This window comes from Aptenodytes patagonicus, chromosome 1 (genome assembly GCF_965638725.1).
Source record: "Aptenodytes patagonicus chromosome 1, bAptPat1.pri.cur, whole genome shotgun sequence".
Classification (NCBI taxonomy): domain Eukaryota; kingdom Metazoa; phylum Chordata; class Aves; order Sphenisciformes; family Spheniscidae; genus Aptenodytes; species Aptenodytes patagonicus.
The window spans coordinates 159,401,665-159,419,763 of NC_134949.1; the positions used below are offsets into that span (position 1 = coordinate 159,401,665).

The 18,099-nt window shown below is 37.2% G+C and overlaps 1 protein-coding gene across 10 annotated transcripts in view; it reads right to left on the minus strand.

Annotated features, from left to right (window-relative positions):
- The window catches only part of ATP11A (ATPase phospholipid transporting 11A), a 139,664-nt gene that overhangs the window by 9,839 nt on the left and 111,726 nt on the right, over positions 1–18,099 (minus strand). For 7 of the 10 annotated variants that reach the window (XM_076360808.1, XM_076360817.1, XM_076360798.1 and 4 more), the window contains 10 exons: positions 16,372–16,546; positions 15,014–15,116; positions 14,613–14,758; positions 13,593–13,652; positions 11,906–12,033; positions 10,036–10,171; positions 9,447–9,470; positions 4,105–4,170; positions 3,680–3,783; positions 1,661–1,826 (listed from right to left, as the gene is read on the minus strand). In XM_076360808.1, coding sequence (XP_076216923.1) covers positions 1,661–1,826; positions 3,680–3,783; positions 4,105–4,170; positions 9,447–9,470; positions 10,036–10,171; positions 11,906–12,033; positions 13,593–13,652; positions 14,613–14,758; positions 15,014–15,116; positions 16,372–16,546 — 1,108 coding nt within the window. The remainder of the gene's footprint in view (positions 1–1,660; positions 1,827–3,679; positions 3,784–4,104; positions 4,171–9,446; positions 9,471–10,035; positions 10,172–11,905; positions 12,034–13,592; positions 13,653–14,612; positions 14,759–15,013; positions 15,117–16,371; positions 16,547–18,099) is intronic. The other 3 variants (XM_076360790.1, XM_076360861.1, XM_076360853.1) reach the window with 1 other exon arrangement.

Genomic DNA, 18,099 nt, shown 5'->3' on the forward strand with positions numbered 1-18,099 from the left:
TTTGCTAGCTTGCTTCTTTGCATTAACCCTTCCTCATTCTCTCTCTTTAGACTTTTAAATTAAGCATGCAGTACCTATAGCGAGATCAACTTCTTCCACAAGTAGCATATATGGCAGAGACACATCTATTAAAGGTATCGAAACAGAAAAACGCTAAATGCTGCTCTGCCTGGGAATGCTCTTCTGCTCCCCTTTATTCTTTCCTGTCCTCCTGAAGTGGGGCATTTTCACAACTGTACATTCAAGGAATACAAAACAATGGCAAGGGGTTTTACTTTGCAGATATGAGAGAAGAATTTTTTACCTTTGCCAAGGGGGAAATTTTACTTTCCTTGGAAGTAAAGTTCCTTTATTCCTTTCCTCTTAACGCAAAGTATATTCTCAAATAAATATCAAAATGCTAACTAATCCCTACACACACAGTTGCTGGTAACTCCTAACAACCACCCTACCAGGGGTGGTTGACAGGCTGAAAAGAGCAAGGGCAATAACATTAAGATTCAGGTTCAACACCTCTACTGTCCTTCAATATATGAAAGTTTGCTGGGGTCAAAAATACAGGTAAAATTTTCTGTCGGGGCAGGTTTGATGGCCCCAGAATAGTACCGTGCATCCCACAGAACCTGGCCTCCCTTTCAGCCTCAGGAGAGCAAGTCTTTGTTTACACAACAGTTTCTCCTTTTGGGCTTATCAGAAGAGAGGTGACAATAGGTTTTAAAATACGTTTATGTAGAGATAACATATCATAACAGGCAAAATGTAATTTGAAATATGAAAGAGGAAATAATTATTAATAGAATATGAATAAGTTTTGAGAGGTGTTTTTGTTACAGGCACAGCATCAGTATAAAATAGTTTGCTAAGGAAGTATTATAACGCACAGATCATGCAATATGAATGTTAGCATGAGTCTACTACATATGCCCTACCAACATACTATATATTCATCACATTTATTTTAAGAGTATAAATTCTAGATTTATTCAATAACAAACACACACGCAGTTGTAGAGTCCCTTGGTATAGGATTGCAACTGCTTGTGCAAATCCTACTTTACAGGGGATTGCAATAAAATCACATGCTCCCTTCCTACTGGTTTTACTTTGAGCTTAGCTTATTTTAGCTGGTTTTCCATTTTAGATAACTGTGCTCAGCTTGCACGGTAAATGCTAAAATGTCTACATTAGAGTTTGATTTATGCAGTAGAACGACTTGGTATGAAAGATAATTACTTCAATTCAGGGGTGTGGGCAGTGCCCCTGAATATGCCACAACAGCAGGAACAACTGCTGTCCAGGCTGATGTTAAGTGCCTCCTACCTACCCTCACCAAGATCCCAATCCCCTTACCCTTCTTATCTCCTCAAATCAGGAATCATGTTGAGCCATATGCCTGTCTTCCACCATCCCCATCAGCTGATTTCCCTGTGGTTGCTGGTAGGGAGGCACGGGGGTTGCCCAAGGGTTCAGGTAAATACCACCATGTAAATAATCAGCAGCTTCTTTCACCATACCACTCAGAAGTGGCAGGTGTACAACCAGCGATATACACCACAGGTGGGGAACCTCTGTTCTAATCTTGCCTCTAAGCTTGAAAGAGGTCTAATTATTAGAGACTTGTGATACAAAAAACTAACTTCCCAATGAAAAATTTTTTTACCTGGATTCTTTCTGTTGCTGTAGGCCACAACTGTCTGCATAAGACCTTCTTGAGAACATCTGGAAGAAGGCTGACAGTTATGAGCAGAATTATACCCAGCCACGCAGGACCACTAGACAGCATTTGCATGAACACATAATACATCCTCTGATAATTGAGAAAAGGCCTAGTAGGAAAAAGATTAAATAGGTATCACACTTCAATACACAAAAGACAGACCGGCAATGTTAAGACATAAAAATTATGACAGTGATGAAATACTTCAGGTTCAACTTCCCAGTTTGTGGGAGTTCATTCATCCCAGTTTTCTCAAAAGGAGATCTAAACACGCGCTGACTAGAGAGAACTACTTTCCTCTTGTCTTCCAGGCTGCAGGAAATACCATGCTGTCCTCCCTCCCATGCTGCCTCTCCCTTGCAAAGATAAACTAAGTCACGTTCTTACCCTGTTTATGCTCTTCCATCTACTCCTTATCTGGCCCCAGATATTTTCCACCTTTCTTCTCTGTGTCCCACCCCTCATTTCCCTCCTCCTTCCCAATGCACACTCATTTGTATGTATCCTCGGAGTAAGGCTCATTGACCACACCTTTTTTCATCCCCCTCAAGCTCCCCTAAGCATCTCTGGCAGTTTCACGTTATGCTCCCTAACCTTTTCACCACATTTTTATCTGCCCCTACTTTCACTGCCTTCACTTCCATGTTTCCCTCTATCTCCATGGCAGTTTTCTGGTCATTAAAATGCCATCGCCATACGGTAACGGGAACCAGAGGCCATGTTTACTGAGAGCAAAGATCAACGGACAGTTTGTTGTAACACTGCAGTGTAAAGCCCTCCTACCAGTAGGGCAGTTTCTTGCTAGTTTCTAAAATTTGACAGACATCTTTGCATTCTAAAAAGGTAATTAAGTTAAAATACACTGCTGCACATATATAGTCACATCTCTAATACACAGCAAGGCTGGCTGGAAAACATTAGCAGGGAAAATGTCACTTCTGCAAACTGTTTTCATTCTGATGCTGAAGAAACTGAGATCTGGTCTTACTGAAAAAAAAGAAGAGGCTACTGAATATCCAAGGAGTTGACAGGTGGTTACTCATTTGCAAAGGACACACTGAAACACAAATCCTTACTCCAAATTAAATGTCACCTTAATCACCATGCAACAGTTAGGCTCTGCTTTCTCTCAAAATGTTTACTTACATATACAAAGCAGAACAGTTCCAGCAGAAGAGGTTAGAAAAGATAACCTTGTAACTGGGCACTCTACAGATGAGAAACACAACTTCAAGTTCCTGATGGCAATCAGGCATAGTAAGAACTTGAACCTGTTTCAACTTGATCTCCTTCCCCAAAATTTCAGTTTCAAGTACGCACAATTTTTTAACAGAGAAAAAAAAAAAACAAAACATGCTACTTTCAATCAGCTATGTACAAGAGTTATACTACTTCTTAAAAAGCTTCTTACGAACAGAAGAACAAGTAGGTGCTCAGACATCTACAGTAAATCTACTCTGCTAAATAAGGGAGCAAATAATGCGCTCAAAAACAGGACTCCTGGTTATCCACACAACTTCAATGTTCGTTCCACTCCCTGGCCCTAGTTGAGACTGCTACAGCTAGTTCCCTCTAGGACAAGCCGAGTGGATGGGTGGCTAGCCCCAAGCCGCACAGACGTGACCTACTCTATGACATTTTGCCTCAGATAGACAGGCTCAGCTACTTGAACCAAGCCTTGGACTGCTTTTGACTGATACTACTGAGATAGCCCCAGTGGCAGTCTGAGGTCTGATATTCTCCTCTAAGAGTATTTTAGCAGCTGTTCGGTGAAAGAAGAGCTGAGGATTCTGTAATTACCATTACTGATGTGTTTAAAATGTGACTGCTATTAGGAGTTCTGCAATACATAAAAGCTAAATTTAATTCTGTTCGGGACAAAAAAGTGAAATATACATATAACAACTTTAACAACTGTTTCTGGAAGAACATTTGCGATGCAAGTTATATGAGCGTTCATACCAAATAATTCCTCCCCAGAGCAGAGAAAAGATAACGTAGAACACCAGTGATCCCCAGATCATGAAGTGATTTATCCACGTCCAATAATGTGTATCTAGTGCAAGCTGAAAAAAAACAAAACGAGATTGTATGGTGTTATTACTATCTAGCAGCAACAGAATACTCATCAGATGAAATAAAATGACACCCTTTGAAAGAAGGGAAGGATTCTACACAGAACTAGCTAAAAAACATTTTTCAATTTTGAGCACAGTTAAGAAGGCACAGATAGCAAAATCTGTATTTAAACTAAGTTAAAACTGTATTTAAACTAATTTAAACTAATACAACAATGCACGGTCGTAGAGAGAAACCAATATAAATAAGCAGCAATTAGAAAACAAGCTCTAAGAAAGTTTCAATGGATAAAATACAGCATACCTTACCTTCAATGTAACCGTGAATACAAGCACAGTAAACACCAGTGTTCCAAAAGTCCAGTTTCCAAACATCTATAAAAAATGGTCCAAAGCAGTTATCTGCAGTTATACCGTCCACTACTTTGTGAATTGTCCAGAATAAACCTCTTAAAGCTATGTATCGCGTTGTATCAGGAGCTGACACTTAAGCAACAGCACTGAATTCTTACATGATCTACCCCAGTGCAAATTGTTCTGGTTTCTCGCCCTTGTGTGTACACACCTCAGATTTCATACAGACGGGGAAAACCCACAATCAATGCACTCAACCTAAAGTTCACAAATATGTTTCTTAATAAAAATGAAGTGTAGCGCAGTTAACAAATCACTGAGATTTACAAACAAACTGCAGTAATTTCATCAGTCTTTTTGGACGTCATCTTTCCTCTGATCTCCCTTCTCTGCTGTCCTTGGTGTCCCACAATTTCTTGGTGGTTCAGCAGCATGTTATACAGATGAGTAACAGTACAAGAAAGGATGTGATAACCATCGAAGCCATGTAAGTACATAAATGTTCTATATACATTTTATAAGATAAAACACTTTTGAATTGTGGTTGATTTTCTCCTCGTCTGCATAATGAAATAAAAACACTTCAGCTTTTCAAGTGGGCAGAAATGATCATTAATGCTGATGGAGGGAAGAACCGGTGGTGAATAAGGTCACAGAGGATTGCTTGGACTGCAGCAGCTATGTGATAACCAAGTTTAGGATCCAGAGAAATGTTGGAATAGTAACAGAGTTAGGACACACTATTTTAGGAGAAGAGACTTTGGTTTATTCAGTGCATTGCACCCATGAAGGGTACCCAGGAGACCTGAATGATTTTGAAAGAGAAAACTACTGAGATCTCATGAACTCTCTTCCACAGGAAGACATGAAATTTCAGCAGAAGACCCAGCTGGCCAAGCAGGATGTTTCTCAACGAACAAAAAGGCAAAATGGGAGCATACAAGAAATGACAATATGGGCAGGCAGCAGGTACAGAGGAACAAAATCACACGGACAAAGCCCAGCTCGAACTAAGATTAGTGAGGGGTGTTGAGGGTGCCAAAAAGGATATTTACAGGTATCATTGTTTCAAAAGGAAACTGTAAGCCCACTGATGGAGCGGTAAGACAACCTAGTGGAAGGTGTTAAAGAAAATGCTGAAGTATTCAATACTCTGGATATTAGTCTTCATGAGCAAAACCTGCTCCTCGCACTTAACAGCAAAGCTTGGGAAGGAAAGGAGCAGCCAACAGTTTGGGAGCAACAGGTTAAGGAGTTGTTAAGGAGGGAGAGCAGTGGACGCAATCTATTTTGAATTTAGCAAGGCATTTGACACTTGACTCGGACAGCATTCTCATTTGGAAGATAAGGAAGCAAGGGCTGGGTAAACAGACTGCTACTTGAGTTGAAAGCTGGCTGAACCACTGGACTCAAAAGTTTAGTGATCAATGTCCTGGACGTTTGGTTGGCTGCTGGTAGTCAGTGAACTACTCCAGGGGCTGATACTGGAGCTGATATTGCTGAATATCTCTGTCAGTGGCCTGGATGGTGACACAGAAAGCATCATGAGCAAATTGCCAGGTGATACACAAATAGAGAATAGCTGACATAATGAACGGCAGAGTTTCAATCCAGAAGGACCTCCATTGATTTGAGAAGCGGGCTAACAGATCTCTTATGAAATTAAATAAGGAAAAGTGCAAAGTTTTACACCTATGGAGGAGTAATGCCATATATTGGAACTGACTGGCTGAGCAATGGCCCTGCTGAAAAGGAAGTTGCAGTGGGGTTACAGTGGACCCCAGGTTGAATACAAGTCTATAGCGCGCTCTCTCTGTACATAAGGGAAACTGCAAACTGGGCTGTATTGGGAGGAACATGGCCACTGAAGAAAGGTTATTACTCCCATCTACTCAGCTATAGTGAGGTTGAACCTGGAACACCGTGCCCAGTTTTGGGCCCCTCAGCTCAGGAGGGATGTGAAAAAAATTGGAAAGGATCACGTGGCAGGCAACCAAGGTGGTTAGCAGTCTATAGCTCTCCTGTGAGGAGAGGTTGAAGGACTTAGTTTGGTGGAGGGGCGGGTTAAGGAACAACCTAGTAGCTGCCCACAAATATCTGAAGAACAATTATGAAGATGAAGAACTGGAACAGACCTCTCTTCAGCAACAAGAAAAATTCTGCTTAGGTATTAGGAGAAATATTTTCCTCATGAAGGCAGAAAAAACACTGGAACAGGTTGCCCAGGAAGGTTATGGAATCTCCATCCTCATGGATATTCAAAACTTGAAAAAGACTAGACAAAGCCTTGAGTAACTGCACAAAGCAGGGAGTTGAACTGGATCACCTCCAGGATCCCTTCCCATCTACATTATTCTATATGAGCTCGCCCAATTATTAGATGACCAGGGATCCACATGGGCAAGTGATCACACAAATGTGCTGCTGTGGGAAAAACTCCAAATGGAGACCACAGCCAGCCACAAGACAGAAATCTGTAGGAAACTAGGCTGAGATAATCTGATCAACTGGGAACGGAAAATCATTTTAAAAATAAACAAATGACTGGCTGAAAGATTCATTATTCTGAATAACCATTTCATTATTTTAAAATTACTCAAGGTGTGACCAAGTGTACAGAACACAAGACGAAGTGCAGAAAACCTTCAGCATTTCAACCTTTTACTTTAACACGTAATATAACAATTTTATAGGGTCATGCTATTGCTACAATATTTTGTGTGCCCTGAAAAAAAATCAGTGCAGTTAAAACTGGACAGGAATCTGGTTCAGGAACTTCAAATTATGCCGTTTACTCACTTTCTTCTTGCAGTTAAATTTTACAACACTCTCATGTCATATCTAGCATCTCTCAGAAAGCCTAGTGTCAGTCTAAGTTTCTGCATACTGAACAGCTGTGTCCGTATTTCCAATAAAAGCTGTGAGATTAAATAAAAAAGTTGAAACAACTTCCCCTGTCTGTTTGTCAGGCTAGATAGAAAGCACCGGGCTGCAACCAAACCCTTCGCTAACCCATCTTTTTGGCTCAGAAAACAAGGTCATAGCACAGGGACGACAGACTCCGTAATGCTGCTAATTTGGCACGGAGAAAGGTTAAGCAGAACAATACGGGATGGTGTGAGCTACAAAAACTCACAATGTATTTTCAGCATTGACTATTTCAAGATACTACTCGTGTCTTCAGGCTGTGAACCATTCTTTTCTAAGTCTGTTTGTTAACATCTAGTTTATTAACAAATATTTTTCTATGCTCTGCTCCCAGCCTATCCAAGACTTCCCCGCCTCCTTCTGTGACTGTATTTGTTATATCTTCCATGTTCCAATTCATCATTCTACTCGCCTCTCTTCCTTCCTGCTGTTTTGAATTTCCCATTCTGTTATTCCTTTTAATTTAGTTTCTCCTACCTATCTCTGAACCCAGCTTAACAATTATATTTAATCCAAGCCGCACCAAATGTTAAAATAAAAAAATCACACAGGAAATACATTTTATTATATGGGTAAACTAAGATGACATTTACAATCTGCAATTACTTCTATGGTGCCTTCTTTTCCTCTTACCTTCCTTATGTAGTTGGTCTCTGACTATATGTTTTTACAGCACCAACCATGTCATATCCAAAGTGGCACACCATACACAAAGCAATATCACAAATTAGTAACAATTAATGAGAGATAAATCTTTGGCATCTTAGTTTTACTTACCAGGAAATGACTGAGGCAGGCATTTATGAAGTAAACCTCAGCAATTAAAAGTATACTTTTCCATTATTCTAGTAACATCACTCTACAGCATGCAGTTTCAAACACATTTCTAAATACTGAGAAACATCCTGGGGGGATTATGTTTGGAAGCAAGCTTAATGGTATGTAAATTTCAGTCTGACACAGGCATCAATCTAAGTGAGAAAAATCGACTTTCTTCATTTTTTACTAGTTTTGCAACAATGGTGCTTAGTTCATTTCTGGAGGGAAAGAAGAACTCAAAGTTTTTGCTTCAGCACCCATTTTAACAATTTGGAACCTAAGTTGAATCATCTTATATCATTTATAGTATTAGTGTTACCTTCGGCCCTTTTATCCCCTTTCCTGCTTTCTACCTTTTTCCTGTTCCATAATAACATATTGTTGTGGTAAACGTTTCAAATCTTCAAATCTTTCATTTACTTTTTCCAGACATGAGCATAATTTAAATACTTGGAAATAACCATCAACACCAACTAGCATTCATGTATGTATGACCTCACATATGTATCTCTGACTATTCCTGAACACTAACGTTTTCAAGCCTTTAAATCTAAAATTGCAACTCAAAATCTGTAAGTTTTATACATACACACAAGCATGCATGCTGAATGACGATGAATTTTCTAACCCACTCTGACACTCAAGAATCAGAATGTCTCATCAAGCAATACATTTAATCATGAAATATTAACATGGGTATCTAGTTGTAGACATATGCATTCAAAATTTGGAAATTAGGCACTAGTCTGGCTTTAGAGCTTTATCAAGAAGAATTTGATTTAATATGTGCAACAGAAGTAGACTAAAATTCCAAAAAGGAACCCAGTCAGAATATTTGCAATACAAACCGTTTACAAAATGTGTACAGGTATGAGAAGTCTAATTTTCAGGACTATAAATACAAGCTGATGCAGAGTTTTGAACATCTAACAGAACATAATGGTACTAGAAAAAGAAGTGCTGCAGTGTACAGTTACGTCTAATGGAAATTAATTCTGTCCTTAGAAAAGCTCCTTCTAACAAGTGTTCTCTCACACTCTAGAAGTTCATTTCCCTGATAGATGTCACAAAGATGGTATTTAATGATATTTGAATATTGCATTTCTAGCAAACATGTACGTTGCATACAGGCAACAAAATTGCGCCCAGTTTATTTTCTCTTACTTTGAGGACCTTTTCTAAAGCCATTCAAGCACTTTATAGCATAAACTGTAATAAATTTTCTATAGCAGAGAGAGTCAGCAACAAAATGTAGGTCACAGAAAAGCACAGAACAAAGTAACAAAACTCAAGGAAGCAAAAAGCCTACTTTAAAAAATAAATTCATGGCTCTTTACCACACCACTTATACCTTAATATTCCTTATACTCTCTCTATATAAAGTTCTTTGTATTTTAAGTACTTATAAAGTAGCAATAAAGAACATTTCTATCTATAGGTTTAAGTGATTCTGAAATAATTATAGAAAATACTTAACTGCTCTTTAACATTTTAATTAAAGAACAGTGAAAGATGAAATGGATATCATGACAAATCCACAACAATCTTACCATGTGAGTGCTGGTTGTCATTAGCTGAGGATAGGAAGAGAAGCAAGTAGCAAAAAGAAAAAAAGCACACAAATAAAATAGACCAAAATATCAATGGGTGAAATAAATAAAATGCAAAAGTTCTTAAAATTTGCATTCATGTGACTGCAAAGCAAGTAGAGATAGATTATTTTAAGCTGCCATATGTAAAAAATAATTAAAATATTAAAAAGCTTGTTACATTTAAGCTCTTTTATGATCATTCATGACTACTCTACCAAAAGCCTTTTGATATGTTAATCAAATATTCATCAGATGCATGTTAAGCACGAAACAGAAAAGTTACTATGTAAATTCTGAAAGAATACTTGGAATTTACAATATATATTTCTCCTAAGTATCTAGTCCTATGCCTCTGTTTACTGATACACAGAATTCCTATTGCATAGTTCAGACTCTGCTGAACAGATAACCCATCTATCTCACCATAACCCATAAAACAGTTATCATCTGTGCTGGAAATCTTGAAGAAAACAATTAAAACTATGTTCATAGCACACTAGACGTTAAAGAAATTACCTCTGATTGACTGATCAAATCCAACACTAACCTGTCCGTTGCTGGTCACAATTGTGTTGTCAAACAAGAAATAGGCACCAAAGAAAAATACCACAGCATCAAACACTCCTAGGAATGTCCAGTAAATAAATGCACGCCAGCGCAGCAAAGCATTCTTGGCAACATCTCTGTGTAAAATAAGATATATACATTATCAGTATGTTCAAAAAAGCTTAGACAAACAATGTCACTCATACTGTTTTTTTGAAGGAAAAACAATTAAGAGATTGCATGCAAAACCACCACGTTTCCATGACAACTGTCTACCACTTCACATCCAAATCCTTCCTGAACATCTCCTCTTTATTTTTCTTTATTTAATTTTTATTAAACCTGTTTAACTGCTGCCTGTAATTCTGCTTATTTCAACTGTATGGTAAATTCCCCTGTGCTGCACCTATTTACTTTTCAATCTTTCTACAGAAGATATCTTTTTTCCAGTATTTGCTGTGCATGTGATGATACACTGTAGATTTTCAATGGAAACACTAGAGGTCTCTGGAGACTTTGCTTTATTTCCCATGGGGTACTTTTATACAGAATATTGTAACAAAACAAAATATTAATTGTATGTGGAACATGCGAAACAAGGATTTTGCAGTTGCGTTGAAGCTTCAGGTCAAATCGGATTTCTTGAATGTTTTTCCACAAAAAATACAGGGATTGGTCAACAACAGAACTGTTCATTAGCATGCATTTTCTTATTACAGAAAAATTTAAATATTACAACTTTAGTTCTTGCCCACACAATGAGTATATATCAACTTGGCACATATTATAAAACACAGAGTAAATAAGAACACAGTTAAATGAAAATCCTGAATTACGGAAACATTTACTACCAATCAATACTTTCACCGTATGCACTTTAAAAACTGTCTGATGACCGTATGAAGTCATTTCTCCCCGCAGATTACCAATATACAGTGCAAAACCGTATGTGGCTAACAGTAGCCTCATCTGGCCCAGAACAACTGCGCTATTGCCCAAAACAGCTAATCTATTAGATATTAAAAACCAAATGTTTTTGACCAAATAACCTCTCCTAGCTCTCAAAAACCAGAAAGGTCTTCTGAATGACCATTTCTAAACTCAAAAACATTTAAAACATAGAAGAGAAAATAAAAATGGGGGGTTGGGTTTCAACAGTAATATCTTGTACCCCTCTTCAATTTCATCGGCAAAAACATATCACTGCATTGATTAGCCTTTGGGCATCTAGTATTACCTCTCAAAAAATGCTTTCCCTTTGATTATCTACTGCTACCACTCTCCAAAATGTACAGGTTTTGCATCTGCAAGAATCAAAACTGGGCACTGTTCCTAATTCAGATGGCCACATGAAGTTAGTTGGCAAGAACTGTATTTCAAGTGGCTAAGAATCTAAATCCGTCACAATTTCAACGCACAGAAGTGAGTCAACAATATGCAGAGGACAATGTTGGATGCCACACAGAATACATCCTGTGATACAACACTACCACTCAGTCCTCTTTTCTTTCAGAATAAAACACGTATGTAGAAGAAATGGTATGTTTTCTCTTTTTAAAATACTTCTGTTCCCCATGGCTGGAGGAAATAGAGAGTACTAAAATAAATCATATTTTGATTTGTAGAACAGTAATTTCTGTTTTGCTCTCGCTCACTAATGTAGCAAATAAATGGTGTGGATTGCAGTATGTAAATATACACGTGTATCTATTGTAGTTTATAGACTGTGCATGTGGTCTTCAACCCTTCTGTTGCAGTGTATCTGACGTTCTACTACAACCTTGTACAGAAATCCTGAGGACTTTGGTTATAACAGAGCTAGATTCCACAACTGAACAGTCAAACTTTGGGGCATAATGTATTAATTTTACCTGTACAGGGAAGGCTCTCTCTTGAGTGTGTCTGCACTGACATGTTGTTCCATTAGACCGTACAAGAGGATAGGAAGGGAAGTGAAGCTGATATTGTACAGTGTTAGATACGCAGTATCGTATAAAGTCTGTAGATGGAAAAGAATTAAATCAGCTAGTTTTAATTTTAAAACATGACCCACTGCATGACACTTGATGTAAAAATGAATGAGTCAACTTCTTCAGAAAAAACAAAACTATATCCCTTCACAATGGAGGGAATGTCCCTGAACAGCTGCTAACTGATATAAGACACAACTCTGCACTTGTACCCCATTCATCTGGAGGACAAAAGGTCAACTAAAAGATTGATTTAATAGTCTGGTCCACATATCAGCCCCTCCTGTCGTTTTCAACTATAAGACCAACTCCAGACTACTCAAACTGAACAACAGCAGATTCCTGTAGAGAATGGCACATCCACCCCCCCTTTTATCTCCTCCATGTCTATATAACATGGAGACATGCAGGGAGGAAGGGGGAGTACTCCAGAGGTTCTTCAGCTGTGGGTGACTGCAATGCGCTGTACAAAGAAACACCCCAACATGTCTTTGATTCTTCATCCCTCTGAAGTACTTTTCCATGTATGTATCATCATTGTAACTGGCACTCAAACTTACCACATCTCCCCATAAAAAGAGTTGTTTATTTCCCAAAACCTATTTGGTGATTGTTTATGCTGTAAAAATTGCTGTCAAAATCCCCTTTTTGATTCAGAATCATATTTAGCACTTAAAAGAACAGGAAATTTTACAACTAAATTTTCATCAACACATGCTTTCATATCTAAATCCTAATAATGCTTGATAAAACCCTACAGAGTTTTGAATGGTCATTTGAAATTAAAACCAAAACAGACAAAAAAAGTTCTGTCATTTTTACTCGTCCTGGAGCTTTCTTTTGAGACATTCCACAAATTCAAAGCAACAGTACTATTTCCTCCCAATTAAATGCTCCTCTTGTCCAATTTAATCCTGAAAACTTAACCCTCTTTTTGGCTAAGTCCAGTCATTCATGCCTTTGTTTTTTTGCTCCCTCGTTCAGAAGAAAGAAGAGGTAGATTTTTCTGCACAAATCAGACAAGAGCAAAGAGGAAAAGCAAATAAGCAAAAATTTAGAAAGGAGATTACTGGATCCTCTCCTGAATGATGGCACTTTTCTGGTAAACAGCAGTTCACTTTTCCTCTATCTTTCTGTGTTTATTTTTCCTTTTCACCTAATTGAATGCCACTATTTGTCTGAAGTTTGCAATTCATACCTGCACACCCCGGAGTAGACTAGTTTATTGTTCCATTTTCATTCTGAATTCTAAAAATGAACAACTAGTTCAACTACTTATTTTTCAGGATTGCCTCTGTCCATGTTCGATAAGCTTAAACCTAACAGCCATTTCCAAATTTTGGTTTCTTGTATTCTTTGACTTTGAAAATAAACATTACTTTTTATCATAATTCATAAAATTGATTTCCGTAACTTAACTGCAATTGCCACTGAAAACCATACAAACCAAAAGTGATGCTCTTCTTTTTACAATGTGTAAACTAACCTAGAAATCTTCTCAGCTGAACAGGCACAGTGTTAAAGGATCAATTTTTAAAAAAAAATGCCAAAGAGAAAATGTGGCAGTGAAGGAAAAAGAACAACTAACCTGTTGTGAAAACCCACAGAAGAACTGATATAAAAACTGAGGAAAAATGAAGCAGACGTTCTGAAAGATAAAGTGATACAGTCGTCAAGTGAAGTATAAGCACTAATTTATATGCTGTACAATGCTATAGCTATGTATAACCGTTTTATAATACTAGTAATAGTAAACACTGCAGGAACAGTAGAAAGAGCTGTGTACGTTAAACACCAACATTCTCATCTTGCAGTAGTACTGTTAAGAAAAATACTTAAAATATTTTGAAAGCAAACTTTATAAGGCTACAGTTTCAAAATTCAAGGGCAATGAATTTTGCGATCCAAGAGCACAGCTCAGTTAAGGCAAGGCAAATAAGGCACAATCCACAGTAGGACACAAACTGTGATAAGCAAGCATGGATACTCTGGTTAGCACGGTCCCTAGCAAAGTAATTTTAAGATGTTTCTAGCTGTGATCCCAAACTTCATCCTCTCCTAACTATACATATAGTCAAACACTAAGACCTTGAATTATCTTCTGGAGGTTCCTTTCTATAATCTTCCATTGCTTACTGAAAGAACGTTGATTGGATCCCAACACTTGGTTGGGATCTGTCTAAACAGGGGGATGCACGTTATAAACTTTCTCCATCTACGCTATCCTAATGAATTTAGAAACTAATGTAAATTAAGTTATGCTAAGTTCTCAAATACTATTTCCAACTTGATTTAAAAGGCCACTGTAGAGAGAACCCAGAAGGTTCTGAAAATAAGTAGAACAGTCTGTGTTGGAATTGGGGGGGGGAACAAGGCAAATTTTGCTTTTAAACATACCATAGATTACAGAAAATAGCTATATAAAAGCTGTTTCACTTCATGGTTGGATAAAAACAATAATCCCATTTCAGCTTTGCATCTGGCACTCAACAAAATCTCTTTATGGAATTACTGCTTTTTTGTACCATTGACTGTGCAAACTGTATACAGTTAGATATTACCATGTAAGTTTTTGAGATTTATGTAATTAGAATAAGCATTCTCCTACCTTATAAAAGAAGTATTGCACAAGTTCAGATATCCTAACATAATAAAAATGCCCATGAACAAGCAACATTTTTTTCAAATGTTTAAATTTAGGTATTGCATAGTCACTGTTTCTCGCTGCTTGACGACCTTCTTTGCCAATGATTCCTTTAAAAAAAAGTGATGAAGCTGTTTAATAACTGAATAACTATTTCAAAGATACAATTATTTGAAAAAATATACAATAATGCTATGACATTGATCTAATAAGAGATCACCGCTGTATCTCTTAAAATTTCTGGGGTAAATTCACTAAAAGTTGTCTATAAAATGTATAACCTGATTCTTTGAGACTGCCTGTTTTTAAGAAGTAAATGGTTTTTATCATTTCACTTGAATTAGTATTTTAAAAAGCACACTTACCTATACCAACATGTGCTTCTAGAATCATACTGACATCATTTGCTCCATCACCAATAGCTAATGTGATAGGATGCTCCTTTGATAACTTAATCAGTTTTACAATCTGGAAAAAAATAGTGTTAAAAACTCTTCTCTGTAATGGCTTCCTTATTTTGCATGAGTGTACGATTAATTAAACTGACCAACACAGTTACATAAGAAATTCTGTGAAGGGACACAAAACCAATATTACCCAAAGCAACTACTATGCATAAAGATCACAGTAGTTTCTTCATATTAAAAGTATTTGTTCCAAATACAAAATAACATTTTTCAAATACTTCCAAGCTATTTTGAGAGAGACGGACAGGAGGAAGGAAGAGCAGAGGAAAGGAAGATGGTTTTGAGATTGCTTAATGCTGTGTAAGTGCGTTAATAAATTAAAAGGGTTCCAGAGACAGAGCATACAATTTCAAAGAAATCCTGAAACTAAAGACTGAAGGATTTTGCTTTCTTAACTGTGCTGAAATTTTTTCTTACTATTTAAGAAAAGATAATAGGATTCTGTATGCATCTGCACACTGTTGACATAGAAACTGTTCGAAAATTTGACTTCAAATCTCTCCATTATAAATGATCACCTCTGTAAATTTGGTACCGAGTCAGCTGCAACTGAAAACTTCTGCAAACTTCCAGACAGTTAAAAGGGCTGGCTAAATACATTTGTTAAAATGAATAAGGGCTACATACGCTGTACCTGAGCACTGAGAAAAAGACATGACAGTTTGGAAGGAAAAAAGAAGGGTATATTCCAATGTTTGTTTCCTTTAAAAGTTCTTCGGCTATATTGAGATGTTTCAGTAATGGAAGGATATGTTTTTACTTGATACAAACTAGTACACAACAGTCAAGAAGTACTTAAAAATGATAACGCACACATTTTTCTGTCTGGATTCTTCTTTCTTGGCTTCCCACTTACGTTAAAAATAGAAAGAAATATCACTCTACAGTAATAAATAATGTAGGTTCTTGCAGTATCAACAGATAGTAGACTATTCAAAACTTGTTAGGTTAAAAAGGAAGCAATTAGTTCAGTTCATTAAATATGTTCATTTATCAGCATGTACCAACCATAAAATTTGCACAATATGTACATAAATCAAATTCAGGTGCACAGCTGGGTGCCATTTTAGCATACCATTATCTAAATTGCTTGCCAGTAGAAATCCGTCCCCCCCCCTTTTTTTTTTGGCTTTTTCTGTTTTAAAAGATACAAAAGTGAATGGTAACATTTTAAGTTACTGTAAGTCATACAGAATATAAGCTTTCCATATTTACATACATGCACAGCTAAAACAATTACGAAATGAAATGCAAACCTGTGCTTTTTGCAGAGGTGCCATTCGACAGCATAACACTGCACTGCAGTTCCTGCAAATTTCAAGAAAGAGCTCTCTGTAGTTACCAGAACTCCCATCTTGTCTTGGCTTCATTATTAATGATAACGCTGCTCCATCAATAATTAAACCATAATCTTGCATATCAGTTGAAAGTCTGTTCAGGGATAAAATATAAACTAAGAGTCACTGTAAAATTCTCAGACATATTTTGAATTTGGCAATAGCTCTTTTGTGAAAATTAATTAATGAAAAAATAATGAGTACGGAATACTGCAAAATTAATATACTTCTAAAGGAAATTCCTTGTACAGGACTGCTATTTATGACATTTTAAAATTCTAGATTATGTTGAAAATATTCAGTGCTTCACCAGTTCAAAGACAGAAATCTGATACCTCAGTGACTTCACCAGTGAGTATGAGTGTGTAATTAATAACCTTTCAGTTTGGTTTGAAAGGGCTCCAAGAACTGCAGTGAGGTAAACTGAGTTGCAGGAAGAAAGTTAATGTTGTGGCACATTCCGTAATACAGAGAAAAAAGTTAAAGGGAAAGGCCTTTGGTACTCTGAAATCTACTCTGATGAAGACAATAACCTTGTTTTTCAAGGGTCTACGTTTAAGGAAGTAAACCATGCTTTGAAGGAAATGCCTGAAAGAGACTTGCTGGCCTGGAGAGATAAAGCCACTGCCTACATTTACAGTATGTATACTTTGCGTTTAGTGTGGTGGCTAAGTCCAGTACAGGTACACCTGTAATTATGATATTATAATATAATTATTATATATGTTATCTACAATATTACAATATATTATTATATATATTGATCTATCACGGGTATACCTGTAATAATTTGGACATTGCTAGAAGTTTAACCGTGGTCGCACGAAGCACAGTTTAACACAATAACATATGCTGAGCAATGGGGGAAGATGGTCCACACTGAGTGCCGCACCACAAGAGCGGTTTTCTGCAGCATCCAAACTAGTTGTTTCAGAGCACAACTGCCTGCATTACACAGCAGCCTCAGGCTCCAGCTCAGCAGTGAGTTGTATAAACGTACATTGAGGTTTATTTGTGCTCTAGTTTCAGTGCTCCGAGGTTATACTACTGTGCGTGGGTTTTCAACAAACATGGTTTCACCAGGACCAATGTTTGTGAGAAAAACACCACATTTATTGACATTGACGTATTTTAAGCTTCTCCACCTTCACTACTAGAACACAAGCTACTTTTGACAAGTAGTGTAAAGTACTGTAAACTATATTTAATAACAGTTCACAAACATTTTCAGCACTTTGTTACCATTGGCACAAATAGGGCAACACCGTTAGTATACAATTAGATCAACCAAAAATGTATTATTATGAAGTCCAGACAATGTACTGAATGTTTGGATTGTCAGCCTGAATTTGAATATCCAGGCAGAATCCTGCTATAACTATCTTTGCAACTCTGGAGCCAATGACAAGAAATTCTGATTAGTCTTACTGTCTAGAAAATTGGCATCAATAAGTAGTTAAACAAACATGTTTAAACATATGTTGTAAGAGCTGTGGGATTGAAGCTAAATGTGGTACAGATAATACAGAGAAACACGATTTATTTAACTGAATATACAAATGTGCTTGATTAGACCAATGGGGTTTAAAGTATAAGAGCAGCTAAGAAAAATGCTCAGGCTCAGAGTTTCAAGCTGTAAGGCTAACA